The following is a 16,717-nucleotide window of genomic DNA, read 5'->3' on the forward strand; positions in this document are numbered from 1 at the left end:
AGTATATATATCATTTTCCAAGGTTGGATCAATTTTCTGTTAAACACAGCATAGAACTTCATACGAAGTAACAGACTTGAAAATTAATTTCATTTCCCTTAAAAAAAACTTTAAATTCAATCGCCCCAATCACGTCAAAGTCGTCAGGTAAACGGCTATCCTGAAGATCCAATGGATCAACTGGACCGACCACATACAAGTATGTGTCCTTCTTACTAAGTATGACCGACTAATTTTCAGCAACTGAAAGAACACACGTCATAGCTGCCCCGGTCACTTTCAGTCTTCCAGTTAATGGCTATCCTCATTCTCTACGTTGAAACGAGGACCAAAACATATCCTAGGATATGTCCATCAAACTGAGGTAACCGACTAATTTTAAGCAAAAATGACCCATGTTTTTTTTTTTTTTTTTTTTTTTTTTTTTTAACAAAGACATGGTTACTCGGGATTGATCATCCCGTTTAGCTCAATTAGGTTTTGAAATCTGGATTTATCAAACGCTTTTGTAAACAAGTCAGCAAAATTTTCAAGTGTATCAACTTTTTCGATCTTTATCAGTTTCTTCTCAGCACAATCCCGTATGAAGTGATGACGAATGTCAATATGCTTAGTTTTACTGTGCTTCACGGGATTGTTAATTACTGAGATGGCGGCAGTGTTATCAATTAAAATAGGAGTAAGTAAGAAATTCAGACCATAGTCGCGCAATTGTTGCTGAATCCACAAAACCTGAGAGCAGCAGTTGGATGCTGCTATGTATTCAGCTTCGCATGTTGAAATTGCAACTGATGTCTGTTTCTTGCACTGCCAGGAAACTAATCTTCCTCCAAGAAACTGACAGCCTCCTGTTGTTGACTTCCGACTCTGATTACAGCCACCATAATCAGAATCTGTATACGCCACCAGTTCAACGTCTCCTCCCTTTGGGTACCACAACCCTAGTTTCGGCTTGCCCTTAAGATACCGCAAAATCCTCTTCACACCTTTCATGTGAGATTCCTTTGGGTTTGCCTGAAAACGAGCACAAAGACAAACAGAAAACATTATATCGGGCCTAGAAGCAGTTAAATACATTAATGAACCTATTATCGCCCGATACAGAGTAGGGTCCACATCTGCGTCACCATCTGATTCAGCGCCCAATTTGTGATTGACGCAGATTGGGGTGTCATATGGAGAACCGTCCTCCATCTTGAATCTCTTCAGCACATCATGAACATACTTTGTTTGATGAATGAACATCCCATCCTTCTTCTGATCAACCTGCAATCCTAGAAAGAAGGTTAGTTCACCCATAGCACTCATCTCGAATCGTTTCTTCATGACAGCCTCAAAATCCTGACACATGGATACTCTTGATGCAGCAAAAATGATATCATCCACGTAGACTTGAACCAGTAAGAAGTCACATCCTTCTCTCTTCACAAACAGCGTACTGTCAATCAATCCTCTTTCAAAACCATTTTCCAGCAAGTAGTCCGATAACGTTGAATACCAGGCACGAGGTGCCTGATGTAACCCATATAACGCCTTGCTCAACCTGTATACGTGATCCGGAAAGTCTGGGTCAGGAAAACCCGGAGGTTGCTCAACAAACACAACCTCATCAACTTTCCCGTTAAGAAACGCGCTCTTCACATCCAACTGAAACACCTTCATCTTTTTAGATGCAGCAAACGCCAAAAACAATCTAATCGCTTCTAACCGGGCAACAGGAGCGAAAACCTCATTGTAGTCAATACCCTCTTGTTGATTAAAACCTTTAACAACCAGCCTCGCCTTATTTCTCACGATAATCCCCTTTTCATCTCTCTTGCACTTGAACACCCATTTCGTGCCTATAGCATGCACATTCTTTGGTTTTTCAACCAAAGTCCAAACTTCCATTTTTTTTAACTGAGCCAACTCTTCTTGCATGGCTTCGACCCACGAGCTGTCCTTTAAAGCCATTTGATAATTCTTCGGTTCGACTTGGCTTATGAAGCAAGAGTACAAACATTCGTTCATGATACCTGTATCTTTAATGCTTGTATAAACACAGGTGTGCTCATTCAAGCTACTTCTGGTTTGTACACTAGAGGTCACATCACCTATAACATTCTCCAATGGGTGATCTTTGTGAATTCTCGTGGTCGGAACAGCACCGACATGCAAATTGTCTTCCAAGTTTGAAGAGATCTCATCTATGGTAGTTTCAGGCTGAGAGTGAAAAGGATTAATAAACTCATCTTCAGTTGAGGCCGCAGGGGTATCGATAGGGTTTGATGTGGAAGGCTGAGATTTTTCTGTCATCTGATGTTGCACTACCTCCTCTTCCTCATCAAAAATCATCTTCGTCACTGCTCTTTCGTCTTCTTCAGAAATTTCCAAAGTAGGTACGTTAAACGACTTAAAAAGTTTAACATAGTCAAACAGCTCAGCAGGTCCATTGCTTGGTTTTGGCGGTTGGTAACTAGTAATGTCGGTGTTACAAACCACCTCCACCTTGCAAGTTGTCGTATTGAAGACCCGTCTGTTGGGAGTCCCAACAACATAACCGACTAGGATTCCCTCATCAGCTACTTCACCAAATTTCGAATTAGTCTTCAAAATCGAACAAGGAGACCCAAAAGGTTCAAGACCGCACAAGTTGGGCTTCCTTCCGTGCATAAGCTCGTAACAGGTTTTTCCAAGTCTCTTAACGGTTAACACCCGATTCAGAACATAGCAGGCTGTAGCAACTGCTTCAGCCCAGAACATCACAGGAAGCTTTGAGTCTGCCAGCATAGTTCTGGCTCCTTCAATCAACGTTCGGTTCCTCCTTTCAGCTACTCCGTTCTGTTGTGGAGTATACGGAGCGCTGTATTGATGCTCAATACCCTTCTGAAGACAAAAGATTTCCATCTCAAAGTTCTTGAACTCTGTCCCATTGTCGCTTCTGATGAATTTAACTGATTTACTCATGACGTTCTCGACTTTTGTAATTAGATTCTTCACCATCTGAGTCGTCTCGTCTTTCGTTTTCAGAAAATATACCCACGAGTATCGCGAGTAATCATCAGTTATCACCAAGCAATAAGAAGTACCACCTAGACTTTGTACATTCACCGGACCGAAGAGATCCATATGAAGTAGTTCTAGAGTACCAGCAATTGAGTTGATCGTCTTGGTGAGATGGCTTTTCTTGTGTTGTTTTCCCTTCTTGCACGCAATGCATTTATCTTCAAAGTTAAAACTCTTTAAGGGAACGCCCATCACAAGCCCATTTTTGACAATGAAGTTCATCTTACGAAGATGAATATGTCCCATTCTCCTGTGCCATAATTCTGATTCTGATTCGCTTGCCTTTGTCATTAAACAGGATTCTCCGGTGGCCATTTCAGTAGACCTCATATCCATCACGTATGTATTCGTTTCACGTGGAGCTTTCATTACTATCCATTCTTCTGGTATATGAAAACCAGGCTTCAATACAATCGCTTCATTCTTAGTGAAATGGACAGTGTATTCTTTATCACAGATCTGCGACACACTCAGCAGATTGTGCTTTAATTCCTCCACAAAGTTTACATTTTCAAGTGTCATTCTCCCATTCGACACAGTTCCTCTACCGGTAATCCTTCCTCCGCTTTCACCTGCAAAACTAACTCTAGCTCCCTGAACAGGTTTTAAGTCTTGCAACAAGTGTTTGTTGCCTGTCATGTGCCTGGAACAGCCGCTATCTACAATCCAAAGATTGTTTGCAGCCCTGTTCAACTGTTCCTGCACAATAAAACAAAAAGTTAGAATCTTGGGACCCAAGACCAATTGGTCTTGGATCGATACGTCCCGTACCCTGGCTTTCTCAAGTTAGAGACTCGATAATTTCTGTAAGTCCTGTTAGGGTATCTCCTTGCAGATTGGGTGTAATGCCTTCCAAACCTTTGAGAATTGAAAGTGTTATATCTTGAGGTTTGGTTGTAAAAATGAGGTTGGTTTTTATGAAAACTTGAATTCGTTATATTTTGGCATTTTTTAATGTTTTCATTTTTAGCAGGAACAAAATGACGCTTATTCTCATTTTTATTTGTCTTTACATCTCTAAATCTCGGTTTCAAAGGGCAATCTGCAACTAGATGTCCTAACTTGTTACATCTAAAGCAACATCGACTCTCCATTTTCTTGTCAAATGTTGGTTTGGATGTAGAGGCAGTGTTACCAGCCGTTCGTCTCACATAAGGTGGGACGTACGGATTGAGTGGAGAACTCTTTTTAGAAACTTCATTTTTATCTCCATCGGTGGGTAAACCTACCTTCTCTTTTGTCTGAACAGATTCGGACAACTTATCCGAATCTGACGAGACTGGACTTGAAACAGAAATATTCACACTAGAAACAGGCGAACTTGTTTCGCCACAGTTAACACTTGGTTCAACACTTGTAATCTTGATAGGAGTTGTCTGAGAAACCTCGAAATCAACAGATTTCTGAACACTTGGATTATAAGTATAGTTGTGGTTAAAGGGTGGTGGAACTTCGTGATATCCGATTCCTCCCCTCTTTGCAGAGGTACCTGGATCACTCACGAGGTGATCAAGGATGGCCGAGGAATTCCTGAACTGCTCAAGTTTGCGGTTCAGTTCCACCACCTTTACCTGGTGGTCAGCAATCTGTTTATCCCGATCAGCAATCACTTTAGTTTTTTTCCTCCAAAACTTCATAACTAAGATCAATTATTTCAATTTTCTCAGCAAGTTTAATTTTTAAGCTTTGAACGTCTTTTTCACATGCTTTTATTTTAATTTTATAACTCGTTTCTCTTGCTTTCGTAAAATGGTGATCTTCTTTAATAGTTTTAAAGTCAGCATCTAAATGGACATACTGATCAGTTATTGTTTTAAGTTGCTCAGACAAATTCTCACAACTAGTACAAATAGTTTTAGGACTTACCTCGGAGCGATTATCTTTGTCATTTGCCATGAAAGCGGTTTCTTCTTCATTTGCTTTCTCAATTTCTTCAACCTTCTCACATTCTTCAGCTTCAGACTCAGCCATGTTTGCTTGCTCACCAGAACCACTTGAGCGTTGATTCCAGTTGTACTCTCCTGCCTCTCTGGTCAACATGGCATTTATCTCTCTGTTAACTCCTGAGTGTTGTGTAGGTCGACCTTGTCCTCGTTCAACCCTCTCATTTCTGCATTCCTTGGCAAAGTGCCCGTACTGTTGACAATTATAGCACCTTACTTTGGACTTGTCGAACCCGGGCCGACCACCAACAAACTTTCTCCCCGTCTTATTCATGAAACGCTTGACTCGCCTCACTATCATGGCCATTTGCCATTGCAAATCCATCTCCTCCAGATCATCAGCATCGATCTGGTCATAATCCTCATCCAGAACAGCAGGGTCCACAATCTTCCCCTGGATGTAGTTTTCATAGGAAGCAATAAATGATGCATAGACTGCAAACTGCTCTTCAGCAGATTTTACACTCATAGGCATCTTGGAATAACTATTGCTTGATGCATTTGCAGAAAAACTACTTGTGGATGCTTGAGGCTTTGAAGTACTAGATCCTCCAGCAACGAAACATACATCACCATTCGTGTTTACAGAAACGTTTCCTTCATGAGACGAGTCAGAGCCTGACTCCCCTTTAGAGTAATAAGCCGCAGATTCAGGCCTTGAACTTGAGCCTGAGTTAACCTTTGCACCATACATACCAGGGTCTTGTATCTGATCTGTAGGTGTTTCTTTTCGAACCATATTAAGCTCATAAGTTCTGAGCTTGTTCACTGCCGTTTCAAGATCATAATTAGGAAAGTCTCTGTCTTCCCTCATAAGAACGGTGTACATTTCCCACTTCGGTGGGAGAGCATCGAGAAGTTTTTCAACGATCTCTTCTTCTCGGTAAGCAATCGAATAATTGCTAAGCTCTGTCATTAGATGATAGTATCTGGTGATAATATCATCCAGCGATTCGTTCTTCAAAAATTTGAAGACGGAGAACTGGGTCTTCAAAAGTTTTACCTTCGATGCACGGATACCCACATTCCCCTCGAATCTATTTTCAAGAGCATCCCAAAGCTCTCTTGCAGAAGTGTACTTTCGGAACGTATGGAGAACTTCTTGAGGAAGTGCCATTGTTATCGCAGCATGGGCCTTGCTTTCGGCCTCGTACATTTTCTTTTCTTCGTCCTCCATTTTGCTGTACTTCTTAACTACGTCACGGCCTTCGTATTGCATAGTAGGAGGGATATATCCATCCTGGATGCACACCCACATTTTGGCATCCTGGTATTTGATGTATTGGATGAATCTATCCTTCCATGCCACGAAGTCAGTTCCTTTCATAAGCCTCGGGGCCTTAGTGGCAGACCCCGCTTCTACTTCCATCTTGACCAAATCGGAGATATTGATCGACGACATCCTTGCAAAAACCTGAAAAAAACCTGGAAAAACAAAAAAAATATTAAAACAGCTCAGTTGGCGAAGTTAAGAATAACTTCGCTTGAAGGTTAACTTCGCTGAAAGAGAACTTCGCTGAGATCTTAAATTCGCTTGATTTGGGCGAAGTTAAGAATAACTTCGCTTAGCTCTGGCGAACTTATGAGTTGAGCGAACTTGGGTTTGAAGCGAAGTTGCGGATAACTTCGCTAAGGCGAACTTATGAAGTGAGCGAAGTTGTAGTTAACTTCGCTAATCCTTATATCTTCGCCAAAAACCCTAATTCCAGCGACGGCAACTTCGCCTGAAGAATGGTAACTTCGCCCGATGAACGGTAACTTCGCCCGATGAACAGGGAAGTTTGTTCAGATCTGTTTTCGTCAATCAAGCGGCTCCCGATCAATGCAAAGGCTTGAAAATGACTGTCAAGCACTAGCAAAACTCAATCCCAACAAAAACACGTCCCGCGAATAGGTCAAACGAGACGTTTTCTACACCCGCGTGAAGTCCCGAACCTCACAATCGAGCCGATTGGCTCTGATACCAATTGTAGGTTCCGGACGGATCGTACACGAGATATCGCTAACAACGCAGGTGCGGAATCCCTGCGCAGGTAGTTACGAGTGTAGAGATAGAATCACACGAGCAATAAATCAAACACGTTATATTGATAACCGAACACGTGACTCACGGTCACTATTACAGAAGATGACACGTAACAATACGAAACACACTGAAACAAACCCTAAACCGACCAACCCAAACTGTTTCGTCTGAAACAGTTTATATACACGACAACTTCGCCATAGGCGAAGTTGTCAATAACTTCGCTGATTCAACAAGTTCGCCATAGCGAACTTGTTGACAACTTCGCGCATTACAAAACAAACATAAACAAAACATAATTACATTACAGACTCGATTACAAATGCTAGACTATGAACTACTGACACACATGTACCAACAGACTCCCCCTTGGCAGTAGCTTCATATCTTGATCTTTAAATCTTGAGTCTTGTAATCTTCACCTCTACGCGTGCGCCCCTTCTCTCACACATACCGACACTACCCTTTGATATTTCCTAGCTTGATCCTTCCAAGCAGGAATGTAGAAGATCTTCTTCTCGTTGAGCACTTTCAAATCAGCCTTCGATAGATTAACAAGATGCATCGGGTCGTACACCCGAAGTACTTCTTGTTCATCCTCATCTTCCATTACCGCCTCAGCTGTCTCACAATCCACGTACCACCATTTTAAATCTTTTAGGACGTTCTTGGGCATAACTTTCATCGGTACTTCTTTCAAATGACGGACTGGTTTATACTTCATTACCATCCAAGGTTTGCCGTCAGCCCTCATTCCACGATCTTTGTCTTCTATCAACTTTCCTTTTTGAGGCTTTAGCAGTTCAAACTTTTTGTCTTTAATGGCTTCTTTCCAGACGATCTTCCCAATGATTCTTGCCATATCATCATTACTTCTATTGATCAGCCCCAATCTCGCTAAATCTTTTACCTCACATTCTGGTAAGGAATTCAGAGATCTCAACAATCTCTTAAAGTACTGAATGCCGTCGTACCGTTTGATCACAAATAGTTTCAGCTCTTTGTCGTACAACCAGCATATGATTCCTTTCTTTGACTCTGCATAGCCCTTTATATTATAAGTCTTTCTGAACATCGTTGGCACTGCAGGCTTCTTGGTTTTAACAAACCACTGAGCACAGCCTTCTTTCCAGTTCGGCTGCTCCTCCCATACTGTATCTTCTATCACGCTCTCATCCCCCAATTCTGATCTCTCAACAGCTGGAATCTCATGTTCCACTGAATCATCCACAATCTCACCTTCTTCTAATACATCTTCCACATTAATCTGTTCTCCATTCCTCTCAATCTCATCCATAGGCAACACGTCATCATCATCCATCAACTCATCGTCCTCCTCCTCATCCAACTCCTTCAATGCATCAATAACGTCTTCCACATCAGCGTCGTCATCCACAACTACAACATCATCACCAGCTGCATTTGTAGACTCCCCCTCAGTTGTGGAGGCTCCAAGAGCCTGAGAGGTTCTTGGCAGCTCATCACCTGCACCTGAAGGTGCATTGGGATCATCGTCATGATCTTCTCGTCTTTTCGTTCTCAACATCATCACCAGGTGCAGAAGTTGTTACAACTTCGCCGTTGGCGAAGTTGCTCTAACTTCGCCTAAGGCGAAGTTGTGCTAACTTCGCCTGTGGCGTTCCGCTGGTCAGAATTGCATAGCGACGGTCACAAAATGCACCAACAGTCTCCCCTTTGACCGTTGCTCTCAATTCTAACAAACACGAAAGATCATCTGTTACAAAACATGCACCAACAGACTCCCTCTTAACTGATGATCTTCTGTTTGCAGTCAACCAGCCGTGTCAGAAACTGTCCTGTAGCTTCACAAATCTACCAATCACCCAGCGTCTTCCATATCAGATCTCCCCTTCAGTGTAAGCTTCTCCGACTATAACGATTGAGGTCTTTGTAATGCATGCATCCTCGTGCCAATAGATCATCTCAACCAATCACGTGAGTCCATCTGACTTCACCACCACATGAAGTTGGGCTTCCTCCACAACTTCACCAACTCGTCGGCATACGATAAGGTTTAATCTTCAACTACTCAACATCAAGTGATCAATTTCATCACAAAACCATCCTGACAGAATCTAACACACGACCATTAAAAAATCTGAAGCATCTTCAATCACCAGGGATAACGATCAGGAACATAAACACTTTAATTCCCGGTTAAATCCAACTTGTTCCAGAATCTTCACTCTAATAAATAAGCATCACGTTTCAGGATCCAATTCTCGAACGCCTTGAAAATAACATAAAAAATATGCTCTGACCGCAATCCAGTAATGACGAAAAACCTTCAGTTCAATTTGACTTTCTTCGGTTGGTCACCACGAACAACAACAATTTCCTTTCCCACAAACACCCGAATATGTGTCACTATCCAGTTTCAAACAATAACCCATTCACAACCTCAACTCTAAATCAGAGTTGACACGTATTTGTTCACACGTAAGATCAAGAGATAACAAGATCACTCGTTGACGGAACAACATCTTCGGTCTCACAATAATCGTGTACACCTGGCCATACAGACGAAAACTCCAAACAATTTTTTTTTTTTTTTTTTTTTTTTTTTTTTTAACTTCACCTGGCTGCTAACTTCACCTGGCCATAACTTCGCCTGGCTGCTAACTTCGCCTGGCCATAACTTCGCCTGGCCTGTTCATAACTTCGCCTGGCCTGTTCATAACTTCGCCTGTTCATAACTTCGCCTGTTCATAACTTCGCCTGGCCTGTTCATAACTTCGCCTGTTCATAACTTCGCCTAGCCTGTTCATAACTTCGCCAGACCTTATATCTTCGCTGAAACCCTACGAACAGTGACGGCAACTTCGCCTGATGAACAATAACTTCGCCTGAAGAACTGTTCGGCCAGAAACGCACAGAAACGTGCCAGAAACACCAAAACGCAGATCTCGAACCATAGCGTAAGAGCCTAAGGCTCTGATACCACTTGAAGGTTCCTGGACGGATCGTACACGAGATATCGCTAACAACGCAGGTGCGGAATCCCTGCGCAGGTAGTTACGAGTGTAGAGATAGAATCACACGAGCAATAAATCAAACACGTTATATTGATAACCGAACACGTGACTCACGGTCACTATTACAGAAGATGACACGTAACAATACGAAACACACTGAAACAAACCCTAAAACGACCATCCCAAACTGTTTCGTCTGAAACAGTTTATATACACGACAACTTCGCCATAGGCGAAGTTGTCAATAACTTCACTGATTCAACAAGTTCGCCATAGCGAACTTGTTGACAACTTCGCGCATTACAAAACAAACATAAACAAAACATAATTACATTACAGACTCGATTACAAATGCTAGACTATGAACTACTGACACACATGTACCAACAGAGTTTCCTAAGAATGGTAATAAACAACAAATTTTTGACATTTGGCACTACAAATGATAGTGAAAAAACAATTCTAGAAAACTATGTCGGTTATAATGATTAAAGAGTAATTCTATGACACTATGTCGGTTATTAGTAATTTAAAATCTCAACCATTGATTAACATGATCAAATGCCTATGATTTATTCCTAGTCTTATTAGAAACTACTTATTTTATGATAACACACACACACACATACACACATACACACACACATATATATATATGTATATAAAAGAGTTCAAATAAGAATAAAAAGTTTCCTAAGAATGGTAAGAAACAACAAATTTTTGACATTTAGCATTACAAATAATGGTGAAAGAACAATTTTAGAAAACTATGTCGGTTATAATGATGAAAGAGTAATTCTAGGAAACTATGTCGGTTATTATTGGTAGTTTTAAATCTCAACCATTGATTAACATGATCAAATAGCTAAGATTTATTCCTAGTCTTCTTAGGAAACTACTTATATTTAGGATAACTATCCCATATATCTATCTATTCTAGTAAATAACTACTCATTCTTGCCACTTGTCAATCTTTTAACCATTCTCACATTTGTTTCAACTCATTTCAATATAGTTTTTATCTTTTAAGTCATTTCAATATATGAATTCAATTTTTATTAAATGTAAATCCTAACCGATTCATTCATTAACATTAATTGTGAAATAAGTAAATGTGGAAATAACAAAACTGAAGTTGTAGACCTGTTAAAATAAAATTTTAAAGTCAAATGTAATTGCAAATTAAAGGAAATAAAGATGCATCATTGTTGCAGAATTTGGATTTGTATGGAAACTATAAATTGTTTTTAAACTGAGATTCGAGTAGCCGTGCATAACTTTTTATAAGATTGGTTACAAATTTGGATTTAAAATTTTCTCATATGCATTTCAACTCAGAAAAATGTGTGTTTTTCTTAATTTTCTCCAAATATTTTGTATAAAATACTACAAACATGGAGAATACATATTATATATATCATGAACATTATAATTATAATCCATATGTATAACGATTTATTATATGAATTATTTGTCATTTATTTATATGACTCTTTTGTATAATATAAAGTGTTTTAGCAATAAGAAGATCCATATTTAGTTTTCAGTTTTTTCTTTCACAACTTATTCCAAAATGCTTTAGAAATATATATTTTATGTTTGATTTATACTTTTTTCAAACATCTAAATATACTTAATTAAATATGCCTTATAAGACAAATTTATTAAATAAAAGCATTCAAAACGTTAAACCAAAAAAATTGTTTCAATCTCTTTTTACCGAAAATCATTTAGGATATTAAAACTTAGAATACCCTTTTAATCAGTTATTTACATAATTTCAATATTATATTAACTTATAAATTTTATTTTTATACAAATACAATGAACTGAGTTATGTTAGTTTTACCTATTGGTTAGTACAAAATTAAAGTGTTTATTATGGTTTATATTCAAATTAATATAGTTATACACAATATTTTTTTAAAAAAAGTTATAATTACAAAATTTATTATTAAAATATATAGAAATTCATTAAGATTCACATCTTAATTGTAATGTTACTAAATAGAAATATAATTTATTTTTATTAGTAACTTAATCATGATTCTCATTATATTCAAGGATATTCCATTTTTACATTAATTTTTTATTAAAACAAATAGTTAATCTGGTTAAAAGTCATGTACCATGCTTCTATAAAACCCAAAATTTTTGCTTCTTTTTTTTCCTATAAGTTGTTAAAATGTATATATTGATTAGTTAAATATTTCAACAATTTCCTATAATATAAACTTATAACACGGGATTAGTATTTAAAATTTAAACATTCCTAATACAATGCTTTCAAATGTTATAATTATGAGTTACTACGTTCACTTTATGCAACTTTAAATTTTCTAATATTCTGCTAACTCTATTTGAACATGTTTTAAGGTTAATATGTATTTGCCATTTTTCTGGCACTTACATTCATATGAAATGAAACAAATCATTTTGTTATATTTTAATTCCGGTTTCATATGTCGTTTGATTACACAATTGTTAATTGTAAAATCAATTAAAAATTTGTCGTACACAGAATATTAATAACAACACTCATGATTAATTAGTTCCAAAATCTAAAGATTCTAAAGATGATCATCTAATCAAAGTTCAGGTAATATATTTTTTGGGATAATCATGATTTTTGGATAAGCATAATATATTTTTTGGGATAATCATGATTTTTAGATAAGCATAAGCAGATGATCTCAAATGAGAACATATTAATTGATTAAAATGTATAATATTTTATGTGTATGAATATTTTTTGTTAGTTTCAAGAATACATTATCATTTATATAAGATTGATATATACTTGAAGAACCTTACTTGTCACATGGAAGAGTTATAAGCACACATATATGTTACATTATCAAAAGTTACAAGCAGACACGTACTAAAGATTTTTATTTTTGATAAACAATGTATACCGACCAATACAATCACAAATGTAGTGTACAATGAATGTTTTACTTATTTGTAACATATCTGTGTAATCTTAGTTATGTAATTCTGTAATTTTAATGTAAATTGTAATTGTATTAACAATATATGATTATGTCGTTGACTGTATTTCACTTAATGATTAAAGTTTAAAATTTTTATCAATTAACCGTGTAATATAGGGGACTCAAACTAGTATATATATATATATATATATATATATATATATATATATATATATATATATATATATATATATATATATATATATATATAGGATCATGATAATGAGAGAACCTTTTTTAAAATTGAGAACTATGAAAACCATTTTGGACCACAAAAAACCTAAAAATAAAAAAATCATAAAATTAAAAAAACACAAAAATCAAAAAAGTAAAAAAACCAAAATTCTTATTTTATCATCCCGGTTTCATAAAAAAAACAAACTCGGTTTAGCTAAGTTATATACACATATGTATAATATATACGTACGTATATGTACATTTACATGTTTTTTTTGTACACGTGTGTATAATTTTTGATAAATGATATTGTACATATGTGTATATTACGTAACTAAAAATTATATAAAATTATACATATGTGTATAATACAACGTTTTTTTTTGTTTTTTTTTTATTTTTTTAATTTTTTTAATGAAACCGGAATGAAATATAAGAATTTTGGTTTTTTTACTTTTTAAAATTTCTATTATTTTTTGTTTTATGATTTTTTTTAAATATTTTTTAAAAGATGTTTTTAGTGGTCCAAAATGGTTCTCAAAGTTCTCAATTTGCAAAGGGTTCTCTTAGGATCCTTACCCTATATATATATATATATATATATATATATATATATATATATATATATATATACACACACACATGTATGTGAAAAGATGTCATTTACCCTACAAAGTGAATCTTGTGAGTGAAAAATACCCGTAATACTACACTAGATACTTTAAGAAGAGCAGATATGTGTTTGTTAATACAAGTGGATTTTAAATAAAAGCGCTCTTGTAATTGTTTTGGACACATGATTATGTCTGCATATTTTGATCATGCGTTAGGCTTTTGAAAGATTGACTTAACAACGTAATTAGTTTGAAAACACGGCTGTAACCAGTTAAAGACACGTCGTTGTAAATTAGAAAACTTAATTAGATACATGGTGTAACTTCTCATCTACAAACTACATACTTGAGTGTACTAGCATACAAAAAAAAACATCGGTTTGGATATATATATATATATATATGGAAATATTATACTTAATATAAAAATAATAGTTATCTTTAATCTTTATTTAATATGGTTATAAATTAACAAAAAATAAAAAATTGTTACCTTTAATTGTTAAATAATAGCAATGCCTCTAAACTAATTATAACAAGGCGTCTAAGTTTGCTAATTTCAAAGATAAGTGTAAACTAATTACAAAATATATTTAAATTAGTTATAATGGTACGTCAAAGTTATCATGACTTTACTTACTAAGAAACATTGTACCGGATGTATATGCGTAGCAAGATATATAAAGAGAGAGAAAGAGGGTATGGTAATTACCTAACAACCTCAACCACAATGTTCAAAACATTGAAGTTAAGAGGATCATCAACCATTTGTTTCCTCTCAGTTATGCAAACAAGTATAACGAAGATGACCAAATATATCTGTTGTGAGAAGATCAAATTCTCCATGATTTTCCTAACCCTTTTGCTCCCTTGTTCACTGCTCTCTTCAGATATTGGTAGAAATGAGGTACACGGTGGAAGATACCTGCAAAATTCTAATCTGATATCTAAATTGCACCATGTTAATAATATTAATTAGAAGGGATCAGAAAGAGGGACTAACATCATTAGGACAAACAACACCAATAAAGCACTACTAATGGTGGACAGGTCGACGATTGATTCACCGGTATGCCTTGTGTTTACCGTCTGAAACAAAATCCCAACAAGCTTTTGATACACATTCATGCCACTTAATGATTCTGAACTCCACTCCAGTGATGAAAACAAAAGAAATTGCACCATGATAAAAACTAACACAGTGACCAAGAGAAGGAAAGAGTGTAGGTAAGAAAGAAGATGATCATACTCAATGCCTTTGGAGTTTTTTAACAAGTACCTAGTTTCGGATTTCTTAACAAACTTCCCTATTGCCCAAATTGAAAATCGTAGAGCAGGAGGGTACAATGTATTGCCTAATAGAACTTGAACGCTGAGAATTAACAACAAACCTGAGTTTGTTCTGAAGACCAACATGTTTTCATTGGTTGGAACAAACCCACAATTTGCAAAGGTTGAAACTATTGTGAAAATGGAGAAAGTGAGAGAGTGTAGACCATTGTGTTTAAGTATATTTTTGGCACTTGTTACGACATTTAGGTAAATCAAAACAGAGACCACGCCTAAAAGGTGGACAAATAGTAGGTAAAACAAAACTACAGTACCCAAGAACTTTATGGATTTTAACTTCAAATCAATATCACTATAGAAATTGGAAGATTTTGAATTTCCAAATTCAAGGATGTTTATGTCCTTGAGCTCGATTTTATCTGAAAAACTGCATTGTGTATCGCGGTCATCAAATTTATTACGGTCTTCTAGCGACACATATATATAGAACGTACGGATATAGTGTGCAACCATGGAAGTGAACACCTCACCACCTATGAACATCATAATAGTCATAATGATAAGTTGGGTGTTGGAGAAGACCTCCATTTCGACAGTGGACATGCTCGAAACAGTGGCGGCAGAGACAGAGGTAAAGAATAAGTCTAAGTTCCTCGGGGTTAAAGAGGTGGTTCTTCCATCAAGTGAATGGAGAATAAGGAACCCTAAGGATGAGATAAAGAGAAAATATAACTCGAATAAAAATCGGTTTCCACGTAGATGAAACCATGTGAATAGACAAGAACATGAGCTACGAAGTTCTTCAAGTTTCTTTGCAATATAGGAAAACATTTTCATAGTGCTTGGTGTAGTTAAGGGGGAGAACCTATTTGTAGTGATGGAAGATTTGAGTACGTGTGGTTTGTATAATTATATGAGCAACGTGAAGAAATATTTTTTAGTGTGGTCACTGTTCAAACCTTTTTAAATAATATAAAAATCTGCCAACTCTTTTTAATTTTATTGCATACACTAGTGGACAAAGAATTCTTTTTAGTAGTCAGATGTTTTGGTTTAGGATGTATTTTATCCTATGTTTTCATAACCGGACAGGTGACTAACCTGAACGTTTTATTGGTCCACAGGTCAAACCGGGATGACCGGAATTCACACACGCGTTTCGGAGCTTAAATGAGTAAACAAAAATAAACTTTCTGTCAGTCCCGTCGCACTACACGACGTGTTAGACACCTCTTTCACGATACGCGAGGGAGTCAGAAGACGGGCACGACTAATTTGTCCTTCGCGATACGCGTAGGACATGCCAGAAGGGCGCCGTGATATGCGACTGAGGTTAAAAACGGAAAAAATTAACCTAATCATATTGTAATAAGTTTTCAACCCCCATTCGATCTATCTTGGGGTTGAGAACATGCAAATGACCTAGGAGACGATTTTACAACATCTCGAAGCTCTCAGATCGTTAATTCTTCCATGGTTATATTTTTTCAACCTATAATCGAGCTCTTCAACATGTAGAGACAAGGCTAAACTATATGTGGCCACTTTAGGTGTAGGGTTTTTGTTTAGACTGAATGTATCTGTGACTTTTATATAGAATTGGATTGAAGCGTGATTAGTTGTTTGATTAATC

General features: G+C 36.8%; 1 protein-coding gene across 1 annotated transcript; it reads right to left on the reverse strand.

The window, feature by feature from the left end:
- Positions 1–14,480: 14,480 nt before the first annotated feature.
- Positions 14,481–15,921, reverse strand: LOC143606151 (sodium transporter HKT1-like). Its single transcript, XM_077082019.1, has 2 exons — positions 14,798–15,921; positions 14,481–14,719 (listed from the first exon to the last, which is right to left on the reverse strand). The coding sequence occupies exons 1-2, from the start codon at positions 15,919–15,921 to the stop codon at positions 14,503–14,505; spliced, it is 1,341 nt and encodes a 446-aa protein (XP_076938134.1). The 3' UTR covers positions 14,481–14,502.
- Between the last annotated feature and the right edge of the window lie 796 nt (positions 15,922–16,717).

Source organism: Bidens hawaiensis, unplaced genomic scaffold (assembly GCF_021521415.1).
Source record: "Bidens hawaiensis isolate Kalapana, Puna unplaced genomic scaffold, B.hawaiensis_p1.1 tig00073212_1, whole genome shotgun sequence".
Lineage (NCBI taxonomy): Eukaryota > Viridiplantae > Streptophyta > Magnoliopsida > Asterales > Asteraceae > Bidens > Bidens hawaiensis.

What these genes read in the sequence shown, in the direction of transcription:
- LOC143606151 (XM_077082019.1), bottom strand. Translation starts at nt 15,921, where the DNA reads ATGAAAATGTTTTCCTATATTGCAAAGAAACTTGAAGAACTTCGTAGC. An exon ending in GTGTTGTTTGTCCTAATGAT is followed by an intron (nt 14,720 to 14,797) that starts GTTAGTCCCTCT and finishes AGAATTTTGCAG; the next exon opens with GTATCTTCCACCGTGTACCT.